The 27,481-nt window shown below is 35.6% G+C and overlaps 4 protein-coding genes, 1 long non-coding RNA gene and 1 other non-coding gene across 8 annotated transcripts in view; 2 read left to right on the forward strand and 4 right to left on the reverse strand.

Moving 5' to 3' along the window:
* Positions 1-9,622, reverse strand: part of LOC109079730 (ankyrin repeat and BTB/POZ domain-containing protein BTBD11-A) — a 130,548-nt gene extending 120,926 nt beyond the window's left edge. The window contains exons 1-2 of one of the 2 annotated variants that reach the window (XM_042721886.1): positions 9,486-9,622; positions 5,325-5,410 (exon numbers count right to left, since the gene is read on the reverse strand). In XM_042721886.1, the coding sequence (XP_042577820.1) occupies positions 5,325-5,376 (52 nt within the window). In that variant the 5' untranslated portion in view covers positions 5,377-5,410; positions 9,486-9,622. Of the gene's footprint in view, positions 1-25; positions 165-5,324; positions 5,411-9,485 lie in introns of those variants that run through there. The other variant, XM_042721887.1, reaches the window with a different exon arrangement.
* Positions 3,189-14,578, forward strand: LOC109083082 (cryptochrome-1-like). Of its 2 annotated transcripts, none has more exons than XM_042721889.1 (14): positions 3,189-3,741; positions 8,529-8,637; positions 8,878-9,020; positions 9,507-9,691; positions 9,868-9,956; positions 10,463-10,603; positions 10,716-11,027; positions 11,107-11,258; positions 11,472-11,674; positions 11,933-12,025; positions 12,184-12,267; positions 12,393-12,470; positions 12,559-12,669; positions 13,786-14,578. In XM_042721889.1, exons 1-13 carry the CDS (start codon positions 3,584-3,586, stop codon positions 12,660-12,662), a joined length of 1,851 nt encoding a protein of 616 aa, XP_042577823.1. In that variant the 5' UTR covers positions 3,189-3,583; the 3' UTR covers positions 12,663-12,669; positions 13,786-14,578. The 2 variants fall into 2 exon arrangements, with proteins under 2 accessions (XP_042577823.1, XP_042577822.1); XM_042721888.1 differs by having other exon boundaries at positions 12,559-12,658; positions 13,782-14,578.
* Positions 13,893-15,421, reverse strand: LOC122137009. The gene is made up of 2 exons (XR_006154518.1): positions 15,260-15,421; positions 13,893-14,652 (listed from the first exon to the last, which is right to left on the reverse strand). It is a non-coding gene; the product is annotated as an uncharacterized LOC122137009 (long non-coding RNA).
* Positions 15,422-16,224: 803 nt separating this feature from the next.
* Positions 16,225-16,312, reverse strand: trnay-gua. The gene is given in 2 exon segments: positions 16,225-16,260; positions 16,276-16,312. It is a non-coding gene; the product is annotated as a tRNA-Tyr (tRNA).
* A 1,714-nt stretch (positions 16,313-18,026) lies between these two features.
* On the forward strand, positions 18,027-19,444 carry LOC122137008 (troponin T, cardiac muscle isoforms-like). The gene has a single exon (XM_042721890.1). It carries the CDS (start codon positions 18,122-18,124, stop codon positions 18,965-18,967), a length of 846 nt encoding a protein of 281 aa, XP_042577824.1. The 5' UTR covers positions 18,027-18,121; the 3' UTR covers positions 18,968-19,444.
* A 52-nt stretch (positions 19,445-19,496) lies between these two features.
* On the reverse strand, positions 19,497-23,832 carry LOC109083151 (poly(U)-specific endoribonuclease-C-like). Its single transcript, XM_019097980.2, has 7 exons — positions 23,698-23,832; positions 22,215-22,314; positions 21,962-22,073; positions 21,649-21,770; positions 20,991-21,103; positions 20,657-20,810; positions 19,497-20,549 (listed from the first exon to the last, which is right to left on the reverse strand). Exons 1-7 carry the CDS (start codon positions 23,706-23,708, stop codon positions 20,289-20,291), a joined length of 873 nt encoding a protein of 290 aa, XP_018953525.1. The 5' UTR covers positions 23,709-23,832; the 3' UTR covers positions 19,497-20,288.
* Between the last annotated feature and the right edge of the window lie 3,649 nt (positions 23,833-27,481).

The raw sequence follows: 27,481 nt of genomic DNA on the forward strand, positions 1-27,481 counted from the left end.
CTATTCTACATAATTTATTAATTACCTTCGGTATGCAGTGCCTGTGAATAAATCAGTCTGCAGCAGCGGCAGGCTGGGATACAGAGGTTGTTCTTCTTAACTGAGACTTCTCCTTCCCATGTTCTTCCATGATTGCTTGTTGCCTATGTATAACTCACATAAAAAATCCATCTTATGGAAACACAGAGACCATTACAGTTATATTAGGACAAAAAGAACAAGTATGAATAAAAAATGTGTAATTAAGTCTAGATCTCCAGATTCATTCCTCATCTGGAAGGTTTAATTTGGTTATACAAATACTATGGTTCATGTTCTATGGTTGGAAATGAATTACATACACAACTTCAACATGTATACATAAATGATGTTGCATAGAAAGAAAAATGATGATGAAATATAAGTATTCTTATAAATAAAAGTGGTAGCAATATGTTATTGCAGTATTTTAAATAAATTAAACATATGCATACTTGACATCTAGGAATGTGGATCTACTAACTCCTTGGTCAGGCAGCATCTAAACATGATTTCAAATAATTTGCTTACATCATTTTATTTTCAGCATAATTGACTATAATATATGACCAGCATTTATTCTAAATCAGATCAGTTTAAAATGAGTTTCTACATGCTTTTATAATAGTGTAACAAAGATTTCATAACATACTGAATTAGAGTCAATGTGAATGAAGACAAGTAAAAAATAAGGTTAAAGAGAGGAATAGTTCACCTAAAAATAAAAACCTGGTGAAAATGTACTCACCCTCAAGCCATAAGCTACATCTAAGATGTAGACAAGTTTGTTTCTTAATTGAAACAGTTTTAGAAAATTTAGCATTACATCACTTGCTTACCAATGAATCCACTGCAGTGAATGGGTGCCGTCAGTATGAGAGTTCAAACAGCTGATAAAAACAATCACAAAAATCCACTAAGTAATTCACAGGACTCCAGTCCATCAATTAACATCTTGTGAAGTAAAAAGCTGCATGTTTGTAAGAAACTTTAAGGTGTTTTAACTTCAAACCATTGGTTCCAGTTAAAATACACAATATTTATTTGTCCATCATATTGCTTTATCCAGTGAAAAGGTTGTCTATTCTGAATCAGGAGAGAAATATGCACTGATCAAGCAATTTGTAAAATTAAAAACAGTCCAAACAAATATGATGACAGATTATGATGTAAGATGACTTTTTCAGTGATGGTTTAAAGTTAAAATACCCTGTGGGTTGTTCTCTTACAAACATGCAGCTTTTCACTTCAGAAGACGTTAATTGATGGACTGGAATCATGTTGTGGATTATTGTGATGTTTTTATCGGCCGTTTGAACTGTCATTCTGATGGCACCCATTCACTGCAGAGGACCCATTGATGAGAAAGTGATGTAATGTGCGAAATTTCTCTAATTCTGATCCAATAAAGAAACAAGATCATCTAGATCTAGGATGGCCTGATATAAAGTAGATTCCCTGAAAATTTTGATTTTGGGGTGAACTATTCCTTTAATAACAGATGCTCTTCTGATTTTTATGCTTCTCTGACCTATGCTCTTCTATCAAAGGACAAAAGCTTATCCACTGATGGCGATCTGAACTTAAAGAGGGGTTGGAAAAAAGACTTAAAGAGTGTTAAAAAGTGCACATATGATATATTTTCTTTACAGCTGTGCTTAAAGCTTAAACAGTCCTGCCAAAAAAGCGACATATCATACTCTAAAAATACAAAATAACTGAAATTATACAAATGATCTTATTCCAAAGTGCACACATCCTTGGCTCATAATATAATCCAGCAGCAGCTGCTTTTGATAGTTGTGCATGATGTGTCCATTTATGCATTGATTCTCAACTCCATGGAGACCCACTGTTCTTCACATTTTGTATGTCTCTCTTATCTTACACACTCTGTTCAGAGTTGATGATCTGAATCAGGAGTGTTAAATAAGAAAGACATACAAAATGTGCATAGCAGTGGGAGTTGAGAACCTTAATTGTCCTCAGTGACAAAGCTGGAGCATCAAAACCTAATTGTGCAGAGTATGCAGGGAAAGCAAAGACCTTACAGTACATGGAGGCTTTTTTTTTCCCATGAAAAGGGACAAAGAGTCACTAATGCTTGATAAGGCAAGACATGATATTAAAAGAGCCAAATGGGTATGTAAACATATTTAAAGAACCATTATTATTTTGTAATTTGCAGTGTAAGTAAATGTCTATTATGTTTAATAGCACAATCAACTAAATGGTAAACAAAATGCAATTGTTGCTAAAAATGATGAGATGTAAGGAATATGACCAGAAATGTATTCATGCAGATAACTGGTGCTTTCTTTTGTGTAAAGAACGGCAAAAAAAAATTAACTGCACGTCTCAACAGTGCCAACTCGCGTCAGGAAAACACAGCGCACTGACACGAGTTTGCTCATGCCGCTTGGCATGTGCCCATCCGGGTACTGCAGGTCCAGCCAATCAGCTTCGAGGACTGAACGCCACAGTCCTTAATGATCTTTATGGGGTGGCAACGTATAAATCAAACCTTTCAATGTTAATATATGCCGTTTTCACATACATCAATTTTTAATAATGTTTACAATTTCATTCATATTTTTTATAAACAACAGCATTGTAATTATATGTATATATGTGCATATTAAAATAAACAACATCAAGACTAATGTTTATTCACAATATGCAATGAACAGCATCTTATAAAGTATAACTAGTTAGTGTGTTATTTAATCACACCAAAGGAACGTGACTAAGGATCGACTACGTCACACTAGGGCTAGACCAAACAGAACGCGCTATTTCATGTGCGCAATCAACTAGGTGGAGTTTAGTCTGCCGATTGAATTGCGTGGATGGAAGTCTATGGAACCTTTCTCCGTGGGAAAATATTTACAAGTGGACACAACGTTGAAGGAAACAACCAAAACACGCTGAATACCTAATATGAGATCTCACTCATGCGGGATATTGCTTTATTTTGCGACAGCTGCCAGTAACGCGGTAACGAAGGACTCGGGCCAATATTAATATTTACATAAGCGCGCTGATTTAGGGCTCGCTCGTCTCCGAATTGACTTCAGCTGGAATACTGCGCGCATTTAGATTTAAGTCAACTCACAGATCAACTTGCTTCACAGGCGGGATATAAAACATGTACAGTATTACTATCACAGGCGGGATATAAAACATGTACAGTATTGTTGTTTATTTTGGGTAATTCTGAAAAACAAGTTATACAACAGGGAAGTGTACTTTGAGTTGCGTCCTGGTCCTAAAGCCGGTCGTGTATTCGGTCGTTGCGCGGTACTAGCCAGCGTGCGCCCCAATGCTTCAACTGTGGTCGTGTTCAAAATCATTAGACATGAAGATGGAAAGTGTTCTGTTAGAGCAAGGCTAATTCTTTTTTGCCGAATATAATCCAGAATCATTTGATCGCCCATACATAGTGACTTTATTAGATAACTTGTCGCTTTTTACGCTTTTGAAAGCTTCAATATAGACGCGAAGGAGGTCTATATTGAAGCACCCCAGCATACTACAAACGGTTGAAGGGACTTGAAGTGGAGTAATGGTGGTAAATACGGTCCACTGGTTTAGGAAGGGCTTGCGTCTCCACGACAATCCTTCACTCAGAGACTCTATCCAGGGAGCGGACACTGTCCGCTGTGTGTACATCCTCGACCCCTGGTTCGCCGGATCCTCCAACGTCGGGATCAGCAGGTGGAGGTAATGGATCGGACGAAAAATAAAAAAATATGTGTTTTTAAAACACACCAAAAAATCATATTTAGAATATTACAAAAAAAAATATTTCTAAAAAAAAAAAAAAAAAAAAAAAATTGGCTACTGTAAATATACTGCAATATATCCATTCTATGATTGTTCTAATCTATTTCACTGATTATTTTCTATTCTACTCTTATTATCATTATTGCTTGAAGCTGATTAGAAAATAACTTTTTACATTAAGATCCCATTATTTAACGTTCGTAAATGCATTACTTAACATTAACAAGGCAAACTAACAAATGTTTTGCTCATTATTAATGTTATTTAGTTAAAATACAACTGTTCCTTTTCAGTTCATGTTAACTTAGTTCCATTTAATATTATCAAGTTTTTATTTTAACAATATATTAGTAAATGTTGAAATAAACATGACCTAAAATTGATAAATGCTTTATATTTTCATTGTTAGTTCATGTAGTTAGCTTGTAGTTAACTGATTTCAATAACTGGAAACTTACATTGAAGTGTTTCCATTCTATACTATAATCTATGCATTCTATTGGGATTGTTCTAATCTATTCCACTGATTATTTTCTATTCTACTCTTTATTATCATCTGTTTCTAAAATAATTATTGCTAACATTTTACAATAAGATACATTAGTTAATGCATTAAGTAACATCAACAAAGCAAACTGTAACAAATGTATTACTCATCATTATTAATGTTATTTAGTAAAAATACAACTGTTCATTGTCAGTTCATGTTAACTTAGGTCCATTATAATAATAAAGTTTTTATTTTAAAATATATTGGTAACTAACTAAAATTTAAATTAAGATTGATAAATGCTTTCTATTTTCATTGTTCAAGTTAACTAATGTAGTTAATTTTAATTTTATTTATTTTAAACTTATTTTAAAGTGTTACCATTCTATTCTACTGGAATCTATCCATTCTATTATGATTGTTCTATTTTAATCTATTCCACTGATTATTTTCTATTCTACTCTTATTTTTCTATCTCTTATTTTAGTTGAGTCTACTGACTGGTTGAGTAAGGTCCTACTGACAGATTGCAGCTTGTCCATCAATGTCAGGGCACTTCTGAATAGGTTTCTAAATGACATTGTAATAAAACACTGACTTATACCAAGGCAAGGTTTATATGTAAAGCTATTTTAGTTTTAAAAGAGGAGCCAAAATGCGTTCATAAACTTTTTCTGACCCCATGTCCCAGTGAGGTCACAGATAAAACTCAACTGCCTAAACTGTGAGTAGCAATGCTCAGCACGTGGATGTTTATATGTTGTTAGACTATTAAAATTGTATTCCAGTAATATTAAAAAGAAATGTTTAAAGAATAAAAAAAAAGTTTAATATCCATAAATTTGCATATCGAACAAGCTTCAAAATGCATTAGTTACAGTCTCTGTTTTGTGTTCTTATACTTCAAGCAGTATTACATAATACAGACCCCTGCATCAGTCTTCCACACCCATGCTTGCTTACTATACTTCTCTTAAATTATTCAATGGATAGTTTATCCATAAACAAATACATGTCTTTATTTACTCACCCTCATGTAGTTTCCAACACAGAAAGGAGTTCTGAAAAATGCGCTCTTCCATGAAGTAAAAGTAGATGGGAACTTGAGCCTGTAAGCTGCAAAACGGACAAAAAAGTATCACTATATACAAGTCTTATGATTGATTTGAGTGATAAACAGACTGAAATGTAATATTCACTCAAAATCTTGCTTGATTCTATGGAAAAGACCAGCTTGGACATTCTATAAATATCTCTTTTTGTGATTCACGTTAGAAAGTAAATAATATGGATGTGGAACAACCTGGGATGAGTAAAGGATACACATCTGTGCTGTTTTAAAAAGCTTTTTACACCCTGTGTAATATATCCAATCACTATAGCATGTGGTGTGTGTGCAAGTGTGTCCATTTTTATAAATGCATATTGGGACATACTCGAAGTGAGGCCTATTGCTGGACGACACAGGGGATCTGATTGTACGCTGGGTGATGATGTAACAGCGCTTAGTGTCTCCTGCCTTCATCCGCCCTCTTGTGTCTCCATTGTGATAGGAACTGAAATGGGTCAGTGTGTTATAGAGGGTGATCATAATGACTACTACAAAATGCTTAGTAACGTGCTCAGCTGTGGTGACCTACTTTATTCACCATGGAATCAAAATAGGCTCTGCTACCACCCTTGTTTACATAAACTGGGAAACATAGTAAAATTTTCAAGATATAAAATAATAAAGTGAAAACAATAGGATTTAGATTTTGGTTACTGAAGTTGTGTTTATCTTTTACTGGCTCTGTAAAATCGGTCTAATTAGGGACAAGTATATGAAATCAGAATAATTATGCATGGCTTTGGTAAATTGACGAGTTGATTTTGAAAAAATAAAAACTGTAGTGCACATCCATAAAAGTGACTGCAAACATACACCACAAAGTTGACAGACTTTAATTTTACATTTGAACTTGATGCACTATATCAATCATTACAACAATGCAGCTTGTCATATAATATGATACTGCGGTGCTCTGTCTGACCCGGGTTCTGTTTGTGTAACTGGGTCAGACGACTGGGAGACAGCGGTCTTTGATTCTGATCATACTGCTGTGAGTCAATGACAAAGAGAGGGAGGCTGTGGCTTAGACAGGGATTTACACATTGTCACTGACTGCGTGCAGAGGACAACGTTTCCTGCGAGCAGATGCAGATAAGGCAGGATCATACAACAGTACGGAAATAAAAGGACAGATGTTTTGCTGCAGCATGAATCATCTGTAAACGAGCATATACACTTAGATCCAAAACAGAGCATGTTGAAAATGTGGGATCTTTTTTTTTCCATGTCAGGATTTCGAAAACTTCAAAAATGTTAAATGACGCAAGAAGAAACAGATTCTGAACTATTTCTAGACTTCTGGTCCCCACTGTATTAGCTGAGCTGGTCACAGGTTTTTTGTCAGCCTCTAAACACAGCTGTTTCTAATCAAAATATTAACGATTGTATTGTGTGCTGCATCCTGCTACATGAGGACTGCATTATTAGGTGTATTTTCTGTTGTTTAAAAGTTCAGTAAGATTAGTTGGAGTTTTTCTGAAAGAAATTAATATTTTTATTCAGCAAGGATGCATTAATCAGAAGTTACAGTAGAGACATTTATATTGTTACCACTGATCGATTTCAAATTAATGCTGTTAATTTGAAATTTTTATTTATCAAAGAATCCTTAAAAAAATGTATCTTGATTTTCAAAAACATAATAGGCAGCACAATTATTTTTAACATTGATAACACTAAGAAATGTTTCTTGTGCAGCAAATAGCGATTTATTTCTCTAGTATCATGTGACACTGTGTTATCAGCCATGCTTGCTGTTTTTAAATGTGCTATACAAATAAAACAAACTTGAAACTCGATGCTTACCCATGCAAAACCGGCCATGATATTAAGGGGTCACTTTGCCCCAGGTTATCCGTTTCCTAGATTTGTCCCAAGTCAAAACACATCCCATACCAGAGTCTTTCATATTCTGGTCAATCAACTTGGCTCAGATCCCTCCTGCTGTATTCAGTTTATCCATCTTGCTTTTATTTGGATAATTCTCTCAGAGAACCATGATGAATCATCCTAAAACAGAACGTAATCGGTGTGACACTAAATAAATATTTGACTGGCCACTCTGTATAGGGCACCAGGCTACTTTCTTTAGCATCTTATGGTTAGTTTTACAGTCCAGAGAGAAACACGACCATCATATGTCAAATGGATTAAGGTTTTTTTATTAATGATTATGCAAAACTGTAATGCCAAGACATATTCAGCTAGTGTCTGCACTAAGACCCAGACAGGAATCTTCAAAATGCATATTTCATAACATTCTTTTGTCTGACAGTGATAACACTGTAATTTTAGAGAGCTTTTATTTGAGATCAAATATAAGTTGGCCAGGATTATGCAAAGTTGTCTAGTTGTTGAGGAGAGTTTAGCTCTGGAGACTGGATTTTTTCACTTACTCAGCTCTTGAGGTTATGTGAGATCCTGCAGACAATAGGAACTGGGTTTCTGGGTCAATAACACACCGCATCATGGCCAAGTGCTCTTCAGTTTGTTGTTGCGAGCTACTTTAAAAGATCCATTGGGTTTTCTGCACCACTTTTCAATAGCACTACACCGGAAATAAAACCTTCTGTACATTATGTGAACAAATTTCTCACATGATGTGGTTCTTTTTGTAAATTGACCCAATTTACCAATGGGAAAATAAATCTAAAATACTGAAGTTTTCATCTAATATATGGACTGAATTGTTTAGACAACTTTATATTTACAAAATAAAATTATTTTTCAATAAAAGCAACTTTAAAGTGTTTGAGTGTTTATAAATAAAAAAACAATATGATGGAGAATTCGATTTTGTCATATTTTTTTTGTCAAAAAAAAAATGGGTAAAACATTAGAAAAATGACTGAGGTTAAAACCTTTTGCAATACACAGTAGTTTCAGCAAGTAATAATCTATAATTATTTTAGCAGTTATTCTGTCAGCAGATAGTTTCTATTTTTACCCTTTATCTGTTCAATGCCTTGCCCTCTTTGAAATGTTTTACACTAATATAATCTGTTGCACAGTGCAATAGTTATTGTGAGAGTATTACTGCCTTATTATTAGACTTGTATTATGTGCATGATATTATTTGTCAGTATGTGGCTATAAATACATGTCTTGTCTCTTGTTGCTCAGGTTTTTACTGCAGTGTTTGGAAGACTTGGACGCCAGCCTCCGCAAACTCAACTCACGACTCTTTGTTATCCGTGGCCAACCCACCGATGTCTTCCCCCGGCTCTTTAAGGTTTCACTTGACTGAATTGTTATGTTTCAGTATAGTAATAATCTTGCACCAGGATAACATTTTTGATTCATGAAATAACCTGGATTAGAAAGAAAAAAAAAGTTCTTTAAATGTGACATTTTCATCTAATCTTTCTCATGTGGTGACTTCATGTGGCTCTATCTCTCTCTCTCTCAATATTGTGTGTCTATGAGTGAATATTTTACTCGCCCTAATGGTATGATTTTGTAATGCATCCAGGAGTGGAACATTACTCGTCTGTCCTATGAGTATGACTCAGAGCCATTTGGAAAGGAGCGAGACGCAGCCATCAAGAAGCTGGCCAGTGAGGCAGGTGTGGAAGTGATAGTTCGCATCTCTCACACACTCTACGATCTAGACAAGTAAGTACTTCTAAATCAATTCATTTTTGTTGAAACTTTTGGTCTATATTTGATTTGTTGCAACCGACCTTTTGCTAAGTTCTGCCCCCGTGAATGCCACTGCTTGCTTTACAGCACTTTCCTAAATCATCATGGCAATTTTAAACATTAATTTTCCTTGGAGCAAATGTAGGTGTTCTTAATAATACTTTTATCAAGATTTATCAAAGAATCTGGTAACAGGATAAAAACTTTGTGTATGTATGTACTGTGTATGTATAAGTCCCTCTGCAGTAACGTTTTAAAGTATTTTCACCTCTATAAAATTCTGTCTGGACTCAAACCCTATTCAAACACACTCAGACTACCATAGATTTGACATTAAAAAAAGATCAAAAGCTTGTCTGATGTGGTGGATGGCAACAGTTGGCCAGTAACATTTTTAAGGCAGAGTCAACTGTAACTGATATTCTTTTTCTTACTCACTGGTGGATTGTCGTCTCTCAGGATCATCGAGCTGAATGGAGGCCAGTCTCCGCTCACGTACAAGCGCTTCCAGACCCTCATCAGCAGGATGGAGGTGGTGGAGACCCCGGCAGAGACCATCACAGCAGAAGTCATGGGGCTGTGCACCACACCGGTCTCTGAAGACCACGATGAGAAGTTTGGTGTTCCTTCTTTGGAAGAGCTTGGTTAGTCTGCTGTCTTTCAAAAAATAGCTTCAAAGTTAAAATGTGTAGCATACTAAACTACTCACCTACATGAAGTATGCAATACATCCTTAAACCGCAATCAGTCGAACGGTCTTTATGTTTGAAAGTTTCCCTGTAAAAATGGTAACTGTTGATGAATTGTTTTTCTGGAACAGGCTTTGACACAGAAGGTCTGTCCTCAGCTGTGTGGCCTGGAGGAGAAACAGAGGCCCTCACTCGTCTGGAGAGGCACCTGGAGAGGAAGGTTGGAGACACTCCATGAATCACACATTTACAGCTGTAGGATTGAAATGTTATAAATATAACTAAACAAACTATAAAAAAAATCATTGAAAACAATGACATTTTAATTTTAAGTGATGCTTTCAAGATTATCATATATTATTCTTTCAAAAAAATCCTCACCATCTACACTAACATTCAGATTTTGGTGTCATTTTTATTTCATAATTTTTTTTTTATACTTTTATTCAGCAAGTATGCATTAAATTGATCAAAACAGTATACTGTACAGTGACAGTATACTGTTTTTACTGTATTTTTGATCAAATAAATGCAGCTTCTGTGTACATTAAAAATCATACCAACCCCAATCTTTTGAGCTGTGGTGTATGTTTACCATTTAAATAACTTGTTCAACAAATCACAGAAAACAAGATGTAAAGTTTGTAAGTCAAGCTGACCATGGCCATCCTTATTGACGAGCGTGGTAAATTAATGATTCTTTCATAACCAACTTTTTTGTTCTAGGCTTGGGTGGCCAACTTTGAGCGTCCAAGAATGAATGCCAATTCGCTGTTGGCCAGTCCCACTGGCCTCAGTCCATATTTAAGATTCGGCTGCCTCTCCTGTCGACTTTTCTACTTCAAACTCACAGACCTCTACAGAAAGGTCAGCATGTTATCATATCTATATGTCACTGTACTTCAAATGACGTTGCTAATGTTAAACGGACTCGTGAAACATGTAGAGAGTTAGTTGAATGATAACCTTTTCCCCACAGGTCAAAAAGAACAGCTCACCTCCTCTGTCCCTCTATGGCCAATTACTATGGCGTGAATTCTTCTACACGGCTGCCACCAACAACCCACGCTTTGACAAGATGGAAGGCAATCCTATTTGCGTGCAGATCCCGTGGGACAAAAACCCAGAGGCTTTGGCCAAATGGGCTGAAGGCAGGACAGGTTTCCCCTGGATCGATGCCATCATGACTCAACTGAGACAAGAGGGCTGGATCCACCATCTGGCCCGACACGCAGTCGCTTGTTTCCTCACCCGCGGAGACCTGTGGATCAGCTGGGAGGAGGGCATGAAAGTATGAGGAGCTCATGATTGTGATTTTACTAATATGACAGACCTTCAGTGGCAGCACTCACATGCATGTGTCTTCACAGGTTTTCGAGGAGCTGTTGCTGGATGCAGACTGGAGCGTGAACGCAGGAAGCTGGATGTGGCTGTCCTGTAGCTCCTTCTTCCAGCAGTTCTTCCACTGCTACTGTCCCGTGGGCTTCGGCCGCCGCACTGACCCCAACGGAGACTACATACGGTGAGCTGCAACTGTACAGCGAAAACAAAGAACATTTAAATTATTATTAAAAATACCTTTAAAAACATTGAAACATTAAAGTAGACACTTTTACTTGTATTTAATATGCCTTAAAATCATTTTTGTAAATGTAATTTAATGTGGACACCAAAATGGGACATCTCGACTTTGACCCATATATATATAAAATCTAATCTCTTTTATCTGTTGAAGGCGATATTTGCCAGTGTTAAGGGGTTTCCCAGCAAAGTATATCTACGACCCCTGGAATGCTCCTGAAAGCGTCCAGAAAGCAGCCAAATGTATAATTGGTGTACACTACCCCAAACCCATGGTGCATCATGCCGAGGCAAGCCGCCTCAACATAGAGCGTATGAAACAGATCTACCAGCAGCTGTCCTGCTACCGTGGCCTGGGTAAGACAAAAACTAACGGAAAAGAAAATGCCACACTAAACCATACTCTGCAACATTTTTTGACAGCTAAAGACTTATACCTACCAAAAATGTGATTAATTCTTATACATTTATAGGCTTCTGGATATTGAGGGCTGATTTTTGAAAGGAGTTTTGTAAATTGTGTTTGATTGGATGCCTTGATTAACAGAAGAATAGCAGAGAATCTGGATGGAACAAGTTTGTGTTCTTCTCTGACTGATGCCTCTCTCCCTACAGGGCTGCTGGCAATGGTGCCATCCAACCCTAATGGCAATAGTGAGAATTCCACAACCATAAAGGGATTCCAAACAGAAGTCAATGCACCTTCAGGTCTGGACACTCCCTAACTTCCCTATATTTTATACATGCTACACTATATTAGGCATGTCTGTTCATTTTAATTTCAATTAAAAAATGAAAAATTAAACTGTGAATTAACTAATTATACACACTACTATATCTGATAGATTTTCTTTAATTCATCTCAGGCTATTCTCAAGATGAATGGCATGGCAGAACGATGGTTTACTCACAAGGAGACCACCAAACAAGCAGCAGCATGCCACCTCAAGGTATAAATGCTATGCCAGTGACACATCAGTATCTATATCTGCAATAATCAACAATCTGTCATTGAATCTCAGCAGTACTGTTATTTTTCTATATGCAAAACATATCATGATTGTTTATCTTGCAGGTTTTTCAGGCAACACTAGTAGCACAATGTGCTACAGGCAAGAGTCACAGCAGATATCTGGTCCTGCTGTACAGCCAGGTAATGACCTCCACATCTAAAGCAGAGGGCAGTCTAATGTCATACAGATTTTAAAGTCAGCATTATAATTTTTAAATGGCATTGTCAGGACGAGGGCTTCACAGCAGCACCTTCCAGACATCTGGAAAACGACACAGCGAGGAGTCTGGTCCTGCCACAGGCTCAAAAGTCCAGAGGCAGAGCAGCTCCTAAACATCAGGTCTGTCACTAGTTGTGTGGGGAAAAAAATGTGTGTGTGTGTGTATATATATATATATATATATATATATATATATATATATATATATATATATATATATATATATATATATATATATATAAGTAACAATATTATTACAGTATTTGTAACCATATACACTACTGTTCAAAGGTTTGGCTCAGTAAATTTTTGCTTTCTTTTTTGAAAGAAATTAATACTTTAATTCAGCAAGGGTATGTTAAATTGATAAAAAGTGATAGTAAAGACATAAGTGACCCTGGACGACAAACCAAGTCATAATATTCTTGCATCATCTGAAACCTGAATAAATAAGCTTTGCATTGATGTATGGTTTATTAGGATAGGACAACATTTGGCCAAGATACAACTATTTGAAAATCTGAGGGTGCAAAAAAATCAAAATATTGAGAAAGTCACCTTTAAAGTTGTCCCAATGAAGTCCTTAGTTATGCATATTACTAATCAAAAACATAAGTTTTGATTAAAATACGGTAGGAAATTTACAAAATAAACTTAATATCCTAATGATTTTTGCCATAAAAGAAAAATCGATAATTTTGACCCATATAATATATATTTGGCTATTGCTACAAATATACCTGTGCTACTTATGACTGGTTTTGTGGTCCAGGGTCACATATATTGTTGGAAAATATTTATATTTTGAATAAATGCTATATGAGAGAGAAAATAAATATTACAATTTTTGTTCATCAAAAATCCTGAAAAGGTAACACCGGTTCCAAAAAAGTATTAAGCAGCACAACTGTATCCAACAATGATCATGAATCAGTATATTAGAATAATTTTTGAAGGATCATGTGACACTGAAGAGAAGAGTAGTGGCTGATGAAAATTCAGCTTTGCATCACAGAAATAAATTATATTTTATAGTATATTAAAGTAGAAAGCCATCATTTTAAATTGAAATAATATATCTTACTGTTCCCAAATTTTTTATATGTATTTTAAAGAAAAGAATAAATTAATTTAATAAAATTATTAAAATAACCTTTTTTCAAGTGTTTCTGTTTTACTTTCTGTCACATTCTTATACTTCATGAAGCATCATTTGCATTTTCTTGTGTTTTTCAGAAATGGTCGATGCAAAGCGTTCAGCAAGACTTCGCAGAGGCCTGATTTTTTTGTTTTTGTTTGCACCTTTTTCGAGTTGTTACGTTTCGCATTTTTGCAGAGGAAACCAAAATCCCACTTACGGGGAGCGATTGAAGGGAGTGTATGATTCTCTCTATAAGCACATCAGCACATACCACTTCGAAACAATCAGACTGTACATTATCACAGGGACTTCACCCAAGCGGTCACCAACATCCTGACAACATTGGAATTACGTTGTGGCTCCGTGATCTGCACAGCTGCAATGTTCTGTCAACGTTGGGTTCATGTTTGTACTGTTTGGGACTAAATTTTTGTGTATATAAGGATTTGACAAATACTCACATACAAAATGTAAATATGTAATATTGTATGTGCTTTCTCTATTTCATGTAGTTATAGACCCATTGATATATTTTTGATATAAAGAATTATTGTCGATCAATTTTACTCTCTTCTTTATGAAAACATTTTAAAGCATTTGAAGACTGTCCATCGATACACTACTAAGCCTCTCCCCGGGCTGCTTGCTTGCACTACGTTTTTCTTGATTTCCCCTTTGCATGCTCGTTCTCTCTCTGTCTCTGCCACAAATGTTTGTGATCTCGCTCTTTTCAGACTGACATCTGTCTTGTACACCTTCTCAGTCCCTGTTTACTCCTCCTCTCTATCTGGGTGTCTCTCCATTGCTGCAAACTGTATGAAACTATAATTCACCACTGTGTTTCTCATCCTCTCACATTGTGCTTGTTTAATAAAGTGTAAACGTAAATGTTGTCTCGCTCATTTACTTAGTACTTACAGGATCCTGCTCTGTCACGCAGTCTGCTGAAATCTGCTGATGACCTGTACATAAACAAATAAATATATTATGTAAAAAAAAAAAAAAAAAAATAAAAAAAAAAAAAAAAAAAAAAAATATATATATATATATATATATATATAATGAAATTGTAAGATAACATTTGAGCGTTAAGCCCCACATTTACGAACTTAACTGCATTAAACCAAGCAGCATCAACAAACAGATGGTGCTAAACATTTTCTGAAAACTAACTATTTTGCAAATACCTGTAACTATCTGGTGTTATGGTTATTTTAGGTGGATTTTTTACACCTTTGTCTAATCACAGTTCACCACATTAACTATAACGTCCTCTAAAACACTGATTATGGTCCAAACACTGTTTTAAACTTAATGTTAAGCAATCAATGTATTGATGTACAGCCTTAACTCTAACACACTTGTTTTTTATGCTATCTGTTTTCCAACAAATGCTCCTTGGTTTTGTTATGTAATGCGAAGAGACCCTGGTACTATTTTTAGGGTGAATTAAGTAAGTAATTTTGTAACAATTTCGTCAAAGTAATTTTGAGGGCTATATTTGAGCAATGAGACACTGTATCGCATAATAATATGCTACTTAAAAACATTACAATGTTGACTGCTTACCTAAAACACAAAGACAGAGTGAAACGCGCAAAGGTTAGCTGTTCAGAAACACTGTCGGTAACCAAAGGACAAAAAAATATACATATTAAAGTTTAGAGAAACGGGAGAAATGTTTGTTTACACTACAAAAAGACATTAGCAGTGACTCAAATGGATGAATTATTTGGCCACGCCCCCACGTTACGTAAGAAGTGACGCTTACAATATAATTATTTATTTATTTGTATTAGTAACCTCAGTCCGTGAACGATAATGACTGGACAGATATTAAATACTTTTTTCCTGCATGTTAAAATATTGCACATGCATAAACCATAAACGGATGATCGCACGAGGTACATCTGTCGTGTTGCGTAATTAAGTGACAGTACATTTCATTACATAATAAATAAATGAAACTGCACAGCCACCTCTTTTCTCTGTCATAAAGAAGAATCATTTGACTCAAAGTGTCAGCTAAATTACACTCCCTCGTGAAGAGGTAACGTTAAAGGGGTAAAAATCGGTTTGTCACAGATAAATAAAGTCCGTATATGTCCACACGAAAGCGCTGTTCATGCGATTTGCTTACTCAAATGTCAAAGTTTCACATGTGGGACCGTATATAATATAATACAGTTAGTTTATTTATTTATTTATTTTTAAGGCCTTTATTAGCCTTGTTATTTCAGAATGATCTAAAGACCCTTACTATTTTGATGTAGGCCGGTACACTTTAAACATCATGGTAGGTAGGCTATCTATCCATATATTTTAACCTTTTATTCAGTCTATTATTTTAACCTGTCTGAGGAAAAATCGTTTTAGTTCACTTTGTATAATTTTTTGAAGTAATGAAAAGCTTTATTTCCATCTATATGCTTTCTTACTGTAACATAACTCATTGCATGTAAGACTGCAGTTTGAGAATGCAAACTAACAGCTTATAATAATGTATATCCGGACTTAACTGTTGTAAAAATTTCTCCTTCGAGCCGGATTCGAACCAGCGACCTAAGGATTACAGTGAACACCCGCTACAGTCCTCCGCTCTACCAACTGAGCTATCGAAGGGGATACGTCACGATTAAGCGGTAGCAGTTTTACAGTACATCAGTGCACATGACGTAATTGATCTCAAAAGCCTTAAAAAGAATGTATAATCAAAAAAAGTTGTTGATTTCAGCTTGCATTTCCAACCCGTTCTCTAGGATAATCTAAGCATTTATATTAGGATAATCTAATCTAGGACAATCTAAGCATTTAACGGTGGATAATACATTTTAATCTTCGAGTACAATCAACTATAGATATACACTCAAGAATACTTAAAAAAACAACCAAAAAATTTTTTTATAAAAAACAATTTTTTTTATCAATTTCTTTTTAAAATATAAATGCGTTTTAAGGTTTAATTTTATCTATTTCTTTTTAAAATATCAGTGGCGTTTTAGGTTTTACATATGTGATATTGTGGATTTTTTGTGTATTATTGTTTGTTTGTTTTATTTTGTCCGTTGTATTGTCTGCTTTTGGACCTCCTTTGGACCAAGTTTGATGATGATGATTATGTAGTATAGCTACCGAAACTGTTGATTGGTTATTTGGGGATGCTGTCAATCGTCCCTTACACTGGGCCCCTATTGTTAGATGCAGCTACAAAATGCTTCGCCATACAAATCATCAACCACACCTAAATAAGACCTCCACCTGTCACTCACAAACATGCTTGCACCCCTCAGTATAAGGGTACAGTGAGACCATAAAGACTATTTATAATCAAACAAGGGAGGAAGAGGGACATAATTATCCTTCATTCTTGAGGTATTACTCATCCCGACTATTATTAAAGAGTAATTTACTAAAGGACATTAGAGCAGGTCACACTGGTTATATGTAAAACAGACACAGCTACTTAAGTGCATACAAGTGCACTTTTTATGAGTTCACAATGATGTAACACTAAAAGCAGCATTAATGAGACATACTGATGCCGCAGTGTTATCTGGTTGTTTTGGAAGAATTAGACCTGTGGAGAAACTTAAATTCCTAAAAAAAATTATATATGCATGCATACATAAACACACACACACGCACATATACACGCACACTTTATTTTAAAGGCTTTTTACCCGCATCCCACATTACATATCTAATAGGAAACTGGAATGACTCAGTGTTTTTTTAACCTAATTAATGGCGGTTGTTCTATAGGATTCCAAAGGTAGAGTCAGCCAGCTGAAATGTTAATACAGAAATAGTTGTATAGATGCCACTAAACACTTGTCTGTCTTTGTCTGTTATCTCTCTGTCTTCCATCATCGGGTTCCATTCATTGTCTCAGGGGTGGGGTACAAAATTCTCTGCATCATTTTGGAATCCTGAAATAGAAACGGAATTAATGAGAGTTCTGTGAACCCAAAAAATGACACAAAGACATTGTTTATGCTCAAAGCAATGGATAGAATGAAACTATTGATGCTAGTCAATTAAATCAATGCCTAAATATTAGTGGTTAGTTAATCTAATCAAACATGGTATGAAAGATGATCCCCAATGCACAAGTGTGAGGGTGCATCTGTTTTGAGTCTGAAATAGGCTCTTCACACCACAAAGGTTTTAGGGTGGCAGAGTCAAAGGTTAGAGGTCAGGGTCTGAGTATAGGACAAGACAAGGCCCTACAAGGTAGAAAATAGATCCTAGGTGCATCTGTTCAAAAAGCTTACCCAACAGCCACTTAGTAAATGTCACATTGGGAGGGAGGCCCCTATAAAACCACCAGGCGTCCATGGAGATCATCTCAGTCCATTCAGGATCTTTACCACCAGCTGTACAATCATACCTAGGTGATCCCCTCTTTGCAAAACACTCAGAAAGAGCACCATGTGTGACACAGAGGAGTTTGTGGAGGAGTTTGAGGAAGAACAGGAGGAGGTGAACGAAGAGGAAGAGGAGGAGGTTGAAGAAGAGGCTGAGGAGGAAGAAGAGGAAGAATTGGAAGAAGAGGCTGAAGAAGATAAAACTGAGGAGATAGAGGAAGAAGATGAGAAAGTGGCAGAGGAGGACACCAAACCAAAGCCCAAGATGTTTGTTCCCAACATTATGGCACCAAAGCTGCCTGAAGGAGAGAAGGTGGACTTTGATGACATTCACCGGAAGCGTGCAGAGAAGGACTTCAATGAATTGCAGAGTCTCATTCAGCTGCACTTCTCCACCAGGCAGAAGGAAGAGGATGACCTCGTGGCTTTGAAGAACCGTATTGAGCGACGTCGGGCTGATCGGGCTGAGCAGCTGCGCAGCAGAGCAGAGCGTGATCGCGAGAGGCAGGCGCGATTTGCCGAGGAAAGAGCACGGCGTGAAGAGGAGGCCGCCAAACTGCGAGCTGAGGAGGAGGCCAGGAAAAAGAAGATCCTTTCTAACAAGGGCTACGGTGGCTACCTGCAGAAGGTCGATCAGAAGAAGGGCAAGAGGTTGACGGAGCGCGAGAAGAAGACCAAATGTCTGATGGAGCGTCGCAAACCGCTCAACATCGATCATCTCAACCAGGAGAAGCTTGGTGAGAAAGCCCTTGACCTTTGGAAGTGGCTCAGTCAACTGTATGCTGAGAAGTTTGAGCTGGCAGAAAAGTTAAAGAGGCAGAAGTATGACATCAATGTTCTGCGGAACCGCGTTATTGACCATCAAAGGGGAACTAAGACAACCAAGACCACCAGGAAGTCCTGGAAATAAATGAATCAGATTGACACATGCGATGAAACAAAACAGAGCCAAAAAGGTTTGCTGGAATCACAGTTTCAAGTCTCGTATTGAACTTTTTAGGACATCATTTCTGTTTTTATTTCTTTTGATTAATAATTGCCCCTAATGTTACACTTTATTCATTTAGCATTGTATTGTACATGTAATGGGTTTTATAGTGTTATTCTTTCGTTTTATGTGATCTGAAGTCTTGAGCTCATGCTGCAAACCTTTTAAAAGTTGTTATTTTTCTTTGTGCACAAGATATTACAACATGCAGTAGAAATGCAAATCAAAATGTTTTGCTTATATCTGAATGTGTGTTTTTTTTTCTTTCGCTAAAGCAGCAATTAACTTTCAACTTAACTTGAAAGACTCAAAGACTGCTTTTCTACAATTACTAATTAAAAAGCTACAAAAGTTCTTGCAGAAATTACAAATAAGAAATCATTTTAAATGTGGAATTAAGCACTGAAATAAACAATAAATAAAGCTATTAATAAACAAATACATCAAGATGTTATACTGTATAAATGAAAAAGGTCTTTATTGTAACAAACATAAAGGCACATACTGTAACAGCAGTGTTTTAGCACATACATAAAAAATGTCAAAAATATTTATGTGCAGATTAATTATTATGCATTACAGTTCCCAGGATGTGATATTCTTCATCTGTGAGGTCCCATTTTCTACATTCCACTCCATCTAGTGCAGATGAGTGCCAAGCCATTCAGAAAGTACAATCCATTGACAGTGAGTGTGGATGGCTTAAGTCTCATAAAATAAAATACTTAAGTGTTTAATTTCTGATTTGTAACTTGCTCGATTAACAAAAAGGAACATGATTTCGATAAGCTTGCAGCAGTTAGATTGGGTCTATGCAAAACTTCTATGCATAAATCACTGTTAGCATAGCGTTAAAACAAACATAGTATAAATGTGTACATTCTCTGAAATTAACCTTCGTGCATCTAATGCAAAATAGCTTTTTATATAGTTTATAGGCTAAACACACATTTCTAAGCAACTTAAGGCTCAACCAACGTTAAGGGCCTGACTGCAAATGGATGAGTTTCAATTATTTGGCACATAACTGTATCATTATGCAGAATTTTATAGCAGTACAAACTAGATTCCTTACAAAATTGGACAGATCATTTGTAATCTGACAAAGTTTTAAAACATTGGTCACACATATTTCTCACTAACTGTTCAAGCTGTTAAGTGATTATTTGGATTATCAAGCCCACTTTGTCCAAGTTAGCCTCTTTTTTTCCAAATCGTACCAGGTATGACCTTGCAGTAAGATCTAGAAATCCCGGTTGTTGCTGCTGATCATTTTGGGATATGAAGTCCCAATGGAGCGCCCAAATCTGTACACCACAATCTCAAGGAGGTACTCATCCACCTTCACTGTAACCTTGGTCACACGCTCATCAGACAGAAAGAAGACAATAGTAAAGAGAGCCACCTCGAACTCTGGGCTGACGCCAATGAAACAACTGCCCACCGGCTTCACCAGACCATTCCAGCTGAACTGCAGGTTCAAGACGTGATCGTCCTCGTCCGGCTGTGAAATTGAACCAAATGTAAACACTGGAAGTAATGCACACAAAGCTATATTAATTTGGTCATATAATATTTCCCTTATCAAATCAATTTAAAATTATGAAATACCGTGTCCTTGTTATTTCTAGCCTTGTATCCTTTGTAGTCCACATGATTGTTTTTCTCCTGGTGGTAAAACTGGACCCAGTTGTGGAGGCCCATGATCTCTTTACCATGTTTGGTTTCACCAACAAAAACATGCTCAAATCCACAGGAATCTTCACTGCCTCAGAGACAAGTGGAAGGTGGCCGATCAATAAAAACTTCTTAAGCATGTAAATCAGTACATAATCTTTAAGCAATAAGATGGTAAAGGATTTTAAAATCTTGTATGTCAGTTACTTATATAACAAACCCAGTTCAGGTTATGTGATGGAGGATTCAAAGGAGGATTATAACTCACCCTCCACTTTTGTCCCTGCGATAGAGATTAAACCAGATGTCATAGAGCTGGCTCTTAAACTGAGCCGGATCCGACTTGGCTAGACCTTTGCGCACTAAATACCTGTGGGCACACTGCAAAGACAAAACCTTTCAGAACAGGACGGAAAGAATACAATATTTCTCTTCACTTGTACAGTTTAAGCATGTATTTGTAGAATGTCGTCTTTACACATTATTGTAATAGTTTCCTCCTTGCACCAACATCCCTGTACTACAAAGCTCAACTGCACATTTGTCTCACATGCCCATATTCACTATCCACTTCCCATCCAAACCATCCATTCCCATTAAACCATAATTTACCACATTAAACCACATTTTACAAGTTAATAAATAAATACATGTCACATTTAATAAAGAAATAAATTAAAAAAATGTGCTTTAACAAGTGTTTACTTAAATATGAATATTCATAAAATACTAAATATTAATTAAACAGCAAAATGTTTTGTAGTTTTAGCATTAGTTACTTTCCAACTCTGTTTAGGACCCTCTGTCAATCACACAGTCAATAGTAGACATACTTCAAATTCTTTAAGTTGCTCAATTTCTACATGTGCAAACATGACATTACTAAATAGCAAGGCAAAAACAGTAATCGGAGAGCGATAAGATACCTTCATGACCTCTGTCTTGAGAATAGCATCCAGGAAAAGATGATTTTCCTGAAGCTCCTCTTTTGTCACGTGCTCAGTCACTCCTGTAGACATCTCATAATTGTCCAACAGACTTATGAAGTCTGAGAAGAGACAAAGTGAATAAAACAGCTGTTTAAACACTCTTGCCATACGTTCCATCACATCAGTAATTAATGAAAACTAAAAATAAATAATAAATAAAATATTAAAGTATAAGGATGCAGTTAAAAACATGCTATTAAACATGCTATGCTATTACATGTTAGTATAGAAATGGCCTATAGCTACTTACGAGCGTAAGTATCCATGCTTTTGAGCTTCTTTTCATCAACATAGGAGAAAAGAGGAGCTCTAGCACTGTCCCTGGCATTATTACTGCCTTCAGCTACAAAGCCAGCCTTCCCCTGTGAGAAAACAAATGCACTATAAACGACTGACTGATAAAGTCATCAGCAATTACTTATGTGGAATATATTACAATGCATTTAATTATTCATATATGTATTCTATTCTTCATAAACATGCCTCCTCTCCCAACCACCTACCTGTAGGTTGATTTTATAGTCTTTTCCAGGTTTCATGCGGTTCACATCCAGCTTCCACAGTTCATTCAGCACACCTGAGAGCTCCTGATTGATGCCTTGTCTGCAGTAGAAAAAGCACAACTTTAAACGACTAAAATCAGTAAAGTCTGGATTTATTGCCTAGTTAAGACAGCAATAATAACAACAATAACTGTAGTAACTATTGTAATTGTTATTAATGCTACCATGGTTATTTTTAAGTGTTATTTTAGTCCATCTCTACCTATCTAGTCAATGACAAAAGTCCAAAGGTTATGCAAGATGATAAAAAAAAAAGTGTAGTTTACAACAAGTATCACATTCTTAAAATAAAACTGTATTTGTGTCGGACATAATTTATATTCATACATAACAATGGTAATAATAAACCTTTTTTTCTAAATTTATCTTTAAATGTATTTTTATATTACATTAAGAAAGTCTTAAAACTATTAATAGTTTTTATTTTTTAGATAATTATACCACCTAGACATTTTTTTTCCAAGTCCCACAAAATAAATATTTTACATTGCATTTAATTCAAATACTGAAAACGTCACAGAAGAGATGTATTCATGTTAACGTCTGTATGAACTGTACTTATTAAAATGACTTCATTAGGGAGTTTTCAACTGTGATTAATAACAGGTGTGACCACTGATCTATATAATAAATGATCTCTATTATAGATCAGTGGGTGTGACGCAAAGTGCAGCATAATACACACTTTATTCGAGCCGCTATATATGAAAAATACCTGACATCAGCCCGGTTTGTATTCTCTCGAAACTGGAAAAGTAATTTGACACTTGATGGCACCTGTGCTTTTTATTCGCAACTAGAGTTCATAACACTTGGGTTCCGCACGACGGAAGCTAAGAAGATTAGTGTTAAATTTAAAATATGACACACAGCTTATACCCATATGAGTCACCCTAACATGAAAACACACAACACAACAACTGGTTGTCAAGTTCAGTTCCGTTTACAAAACACAGGTTACCGGAAAAATCATTATGGAGTTACTAGAGTTCCTCGCATTTGGAAACTGTCGAACAGAGTTTGTAAATGTGGCATCACCTCCACTTCACACAAAACTCGCTTTTACAACTAAAACAAAAAATTCAGTACGACAATAACGGCGAAAAAGTATGAATGGAAATATATACACGAAGCTTTGTAAAGAATATTATTCTGCACATCCGTTTATTAACCTTCTAACAGTTTATTTTAATATGCACCGGATGTTATACCCGTTTGCGCGTGAAAACTAACGTCAAGTTAAAAACATTGCATCTTAATTCGATCATGTTTACAGTATAGTTTGGCAAAAGCATAGCCATTATGATTTTAAAACCACAATAAATACTCCTAAGTAATAGCGTCAACGCAACTTTTTGAGGCGGCTGATCTAAAGCACAAAACAGAAAGACCGTTAAACATCTGTTGCCACTAATTTTCTCACCCTCTGGCCATATTCGCAGGTTAATCCACTTAGTGGTTCAAAGAAACAGGTTTAGTCACGCGAGCGATGAAAAGCTGTTGTTTTGATGGGTGTGTTTACGCGTTGTCTAACTTTTTGATCGACAGGCGAATCTGACCAATGGGAGTGGCACACGGTGACTGCCTCTCGTTCCGGATTGGTTGGTTTAGTCAGAGGGCGAGGCATGAGAGCCAGGAACTAGGGAGTGTCCGCAGTCGCAGGAGGTCGCCGTCTAGCTGTAAACATGTGGAAAATGTGAAATAAATCTCAGCCAGAAATCGTCAATTTTGTAATATTTTTTTGCACACAAAAAAATGAAAGATTTATTTGAAAAAAAACAGGGTTAATGGGCAAAAGTGGTTAGTACAGTGTATAATTGGTTATGATAACTTCATTAAAGAAAATCATTGTGTTCTGCAGTGACTGGAATAATTTGAGTAAGCCACTTTTTAAGGAATAGCTGAAACTGAACATTCTGTCATTGACACAAACGTATGTTGTTCCAATCCCATACGTTTTCTGTTTATCTTCAGAGCACAAAATGAAGATTTACCATGTTTATCATATCAGATGTGCTCTATGTGCATTATGCAATATTTGTGTGAATATAAGCTTAAATAAATCTGTTAATCATTCGTGTCTCTTCATTTACTTTTAATTTTTTTTTAAAGTTTGGTTTAGTGGATGGACAAAACTGATGTGAGACTATTAAAAAAGATCTTATATCTTAATATCACCATTTGTGCTTGGATTTTTCATTCCATGAACAGAAGTCTTATGAGTTTGGAACAACATGTGGATGAATAAGTGATGACAGAATTTCTGGGTGAACTGTCTCCAAGGGTAAAGGGTACTGTAATTCATTCTACCACTTGTTTCAGTAAGCTTCTTCTGGGACTGTAATGGTTTAGAGAGTCGGACTCCCAATCGAAGGGTTTGACTTGTCTTCAGTAACAGTTCTCTTTCCACTTCAATACCATGACTTAGTCTAGTATGGGCGCCGCAGCATTTTGGGTGTGTGTTCGTGTGTGTGTGTATTGACTTCGGATGTTTGTAAGCAAGAAAGCTATATATACCATCATTAAAGCAAAGCACACAGCATATTGAAGTTTGTAACAAGAATTCTGAAATTTCAGTGCATCAAAAATTACTTACTTAAAGCTATATATATCATTATTGTGATGGGGGGCCCTGCAATAACGCATAGCCCTGAGGTCTTAATGCGGCCCTGCATGGATGAACAGCATTTTTGTGGGACTTGAATGAATAGTGTCATTGTAAAACGGCAATATCCTAGAAAACACACCTTTTTTTTATGGTATCCGTTGCGATGGTTATTTCTCATTTTTTATACAGAAACCTGCTTATATTTTGTTTTATTTTTGCCTTTAAGTTAAACATTCATTCATTCTTCATTGTATTGTTTGCAGGGAAGAGAAACTTTTTTATCGCATCGCATGATAATTAGATTTTTTCCTCTTAATTTTTGTAGATTTTGTTTACAATGTTGATCTGATTAGAGTGAAAACAGTGTCACTTCGGCCTTCATCTGGACAACCTGCTGTTGGAAGGTTTCAGTCCCGCCATCTTGCAAACTCAGTTAAAAGTAGAGGAGTGATGCCAGTTAAATAGGGTTTGTCATATGATTGAAGGAATTAGCACCAGGTACCAGAATAACACCAATAACTTTTTTTCCAAATATCACATTTAAGTTTTTTATACTGTGCTTCAGAATACAGTTAATTTATCAAATACCCTTAAAGAAACTGCATTTTCTCTCCTGTTAGAATAAGTTAAAATAGGAGTAAGCAGTGACTTTGGTTTTTTGGAAATTATAAAAATTATTTACAAATTCTCTAATTTTGATCTCCACTGTATAGGCTTTTTTATGCATTTAGTTGAACAGCATATTCAAAAAGAGAGCGTGGGATAAAGAACAAACAACAGCAATAATAATGGAAAATTAACACATACTAGATAGACCATTTACAAAAGGTTTGTAAGTTTGCATTATTAATATTTACATCTCACGATTTGCTCAGCAGCGCCAGTCCAGTAGTCTTCGACCGGAAGTTAGGGCGGAGCTTGTAGCAGGGAGGACTGCACATGGTAAGTTGTTACAAATGTCAACATTAATTGGTAAATGGTTTATTTACTGATTTGAATAAACGTTAGCTGGTAACTAGTTAATTTTTTTTATATCGTTTGGATTGGCGTGCTTGAATATTGCAATGTAAAAGCTGCTTCTGTTGATTTTATTGATAAATACGACTTTTAATCGCTGCAGGCGCTCGTGGGCGTTCCTAGTGCTGTCAAATGTTATTAGGCTACACGTCAAGATATATTTAGAATGCGATTACAAGTTGGAAAAACTACTGTAACATTTTAATTTGATTATTTATCATGTTATTTTTTTTTAATTACGCATGCATGTCATTTGTTATTATATTACATAATTTCTCAAAGCACATGAATAACATATTCTTTCCATCAGATTTCTACTAGCTCTGTATCCAATGGAATCTTAAAACATATTTACATATGTACATATTTACAGCAAAATGCTACCACTACTTTCTGTACCAGTCAAACGTTTAGAATAATTAACAAAATGTATATGATCAAAAATAGCCCAAAACAGTAATAGAAAAATATTATTACAATTTAAGTTTTAATATTATATTATTAAATTATATATAATTTAAGAGAAAGAAAGAAAGAAAGAAAGAAAGAAAGAAAGAAAGAAAAAGAAAATAAACACTTCTATTCAAAAAGGCCACATTAAATGATCAAAAGTCAGAGTAAAGACCTGTATAATGTTACAAAAGATTTCTGTTTCAAAATGTTGTTCCATGTACTTTTATTCATTAAGGAGTCCTGAAAAAAATGTCCACAAATATTTTAAGCTGTGAAAATTGTTTTTAACATTTATAATAATAGGAACCATTAATAATAATAAAGAACCAATAATAATTGATAAAAACTGAACATCAAATCTGAATGCTTTCTGAAGGATCATGTAACACTGAAGACTGGAGTAATGACTGTTGGAAATTCAGCTTTGCCATCAAAGGAATAAATTACATTATTATTTTAAATTGTAATATTTCACAAAATGTATGTGTTTACTGTGTTTTTGATCAAATAAATGCAGCCTTGATGTGCATAAGAGACTTCTTTCAAAACCATTAGAAAACCGCCCAGCAGAACTGAACCCTTGTTAGCTCTGAGGTTATTAATTGAGAGTATATGCTTTTGTTAAAGCCATCTGTTTGCATTTTTTTCAAATTATTTTAAAAAATGATCATGTTTGACAGCATTATTTGTGGCGAACACCCCTTTTTCCACAAAGCACCATGAATGACATAACTGAGTCAGTCTCCCTGTGCTCTCAAAGTACATAATTTTTTGCTGTTTCATGCATATTTTGCAATAAACTTTATATTTATATTGATGTAATCACAATTTAAATGGAATTTTTGTATTTCAGCATTGTCATTCTAAATAAATATGATTATGTCATTCTTCATGCTTCATGAGATTGTAGTTCTTTCCTTCATTATAAGCTATTAAGTACACAGTCTTATACCTTTGTCTTTTTGTCCAATTTTCAAATAATTTTTGGCCTCAGAAAAGTTTGTATTGTTGTGAATTACCCTGTAGCTGGTTTATATAATGCTTTACTGAAGGAAGATGAATGTGTCTTGCTGTAGCTCAGTCAGCAGAGCACTGCACTTGCAACACCAAGGTTGTGGGTTTAATTCCC

Source organism: Cyprinus carpio, chromosome B4 (assembly GCF_018340385.1).
Source record: "Cyprinus carpio isolate SPL01 chromosome B4, ASM1834038v1, whole genome shotgun sequence".
Taxonomy (NCBI): Eukaryota; Metazoa; Chordata; class Actinopteri; order Cypriniformes; family Cyprinidae; genus Cyprinus; species Cyprinus carpio.

Bases quoted from the DNA above. Each gene is read 5' to 3' on its own strand.
- LOC109083082 (XM_042721888.1), top strand. From the start codon at position 3,584: ATGGTGGTAAATACGGTCCACTGGTTTAGGAAGGGCTTGCGTCTCCAC. The intron at 9,021-9,506 runs GTAAGTACTTCT...GTCGTCTCTCAG, and splicing joins ACACTCTACGATCTAGACAA to GATCATCGAGCTGAATGGAG. The intron at 12,471-12,558 runs GTAATGACCTCC...TGGCATTGTCAG, and splicing joins TGGTCCTGCTGTACAGCCAG to GACGAGGGCTTCACAGCAGC.
- LOC122137008 (XM_042721890.1), top strand. From the start codon at position 18,122: ATGTGTGACACAGAGGAGTTTGTGGAGGAGTTTGAGGAAGAACAGGAG.
- LOC109083151 (XM_019097980.2), bottom strand. The intron at 22,074-22,214 runs GTAGGTGGTTGG...GTTTTCTCACAG, and splicing joins ACTATAAAATCAACCTACAG to GGGAAGGCTGGCTTTGTAGC. The intron at 21,771-21,961 runs GTAAGTAGCTAT...GTCTCTTCTCAG, and splicing joins AAGCATGGATACTTACGCTC to ACTTCATAAGTCTGTTGGAC.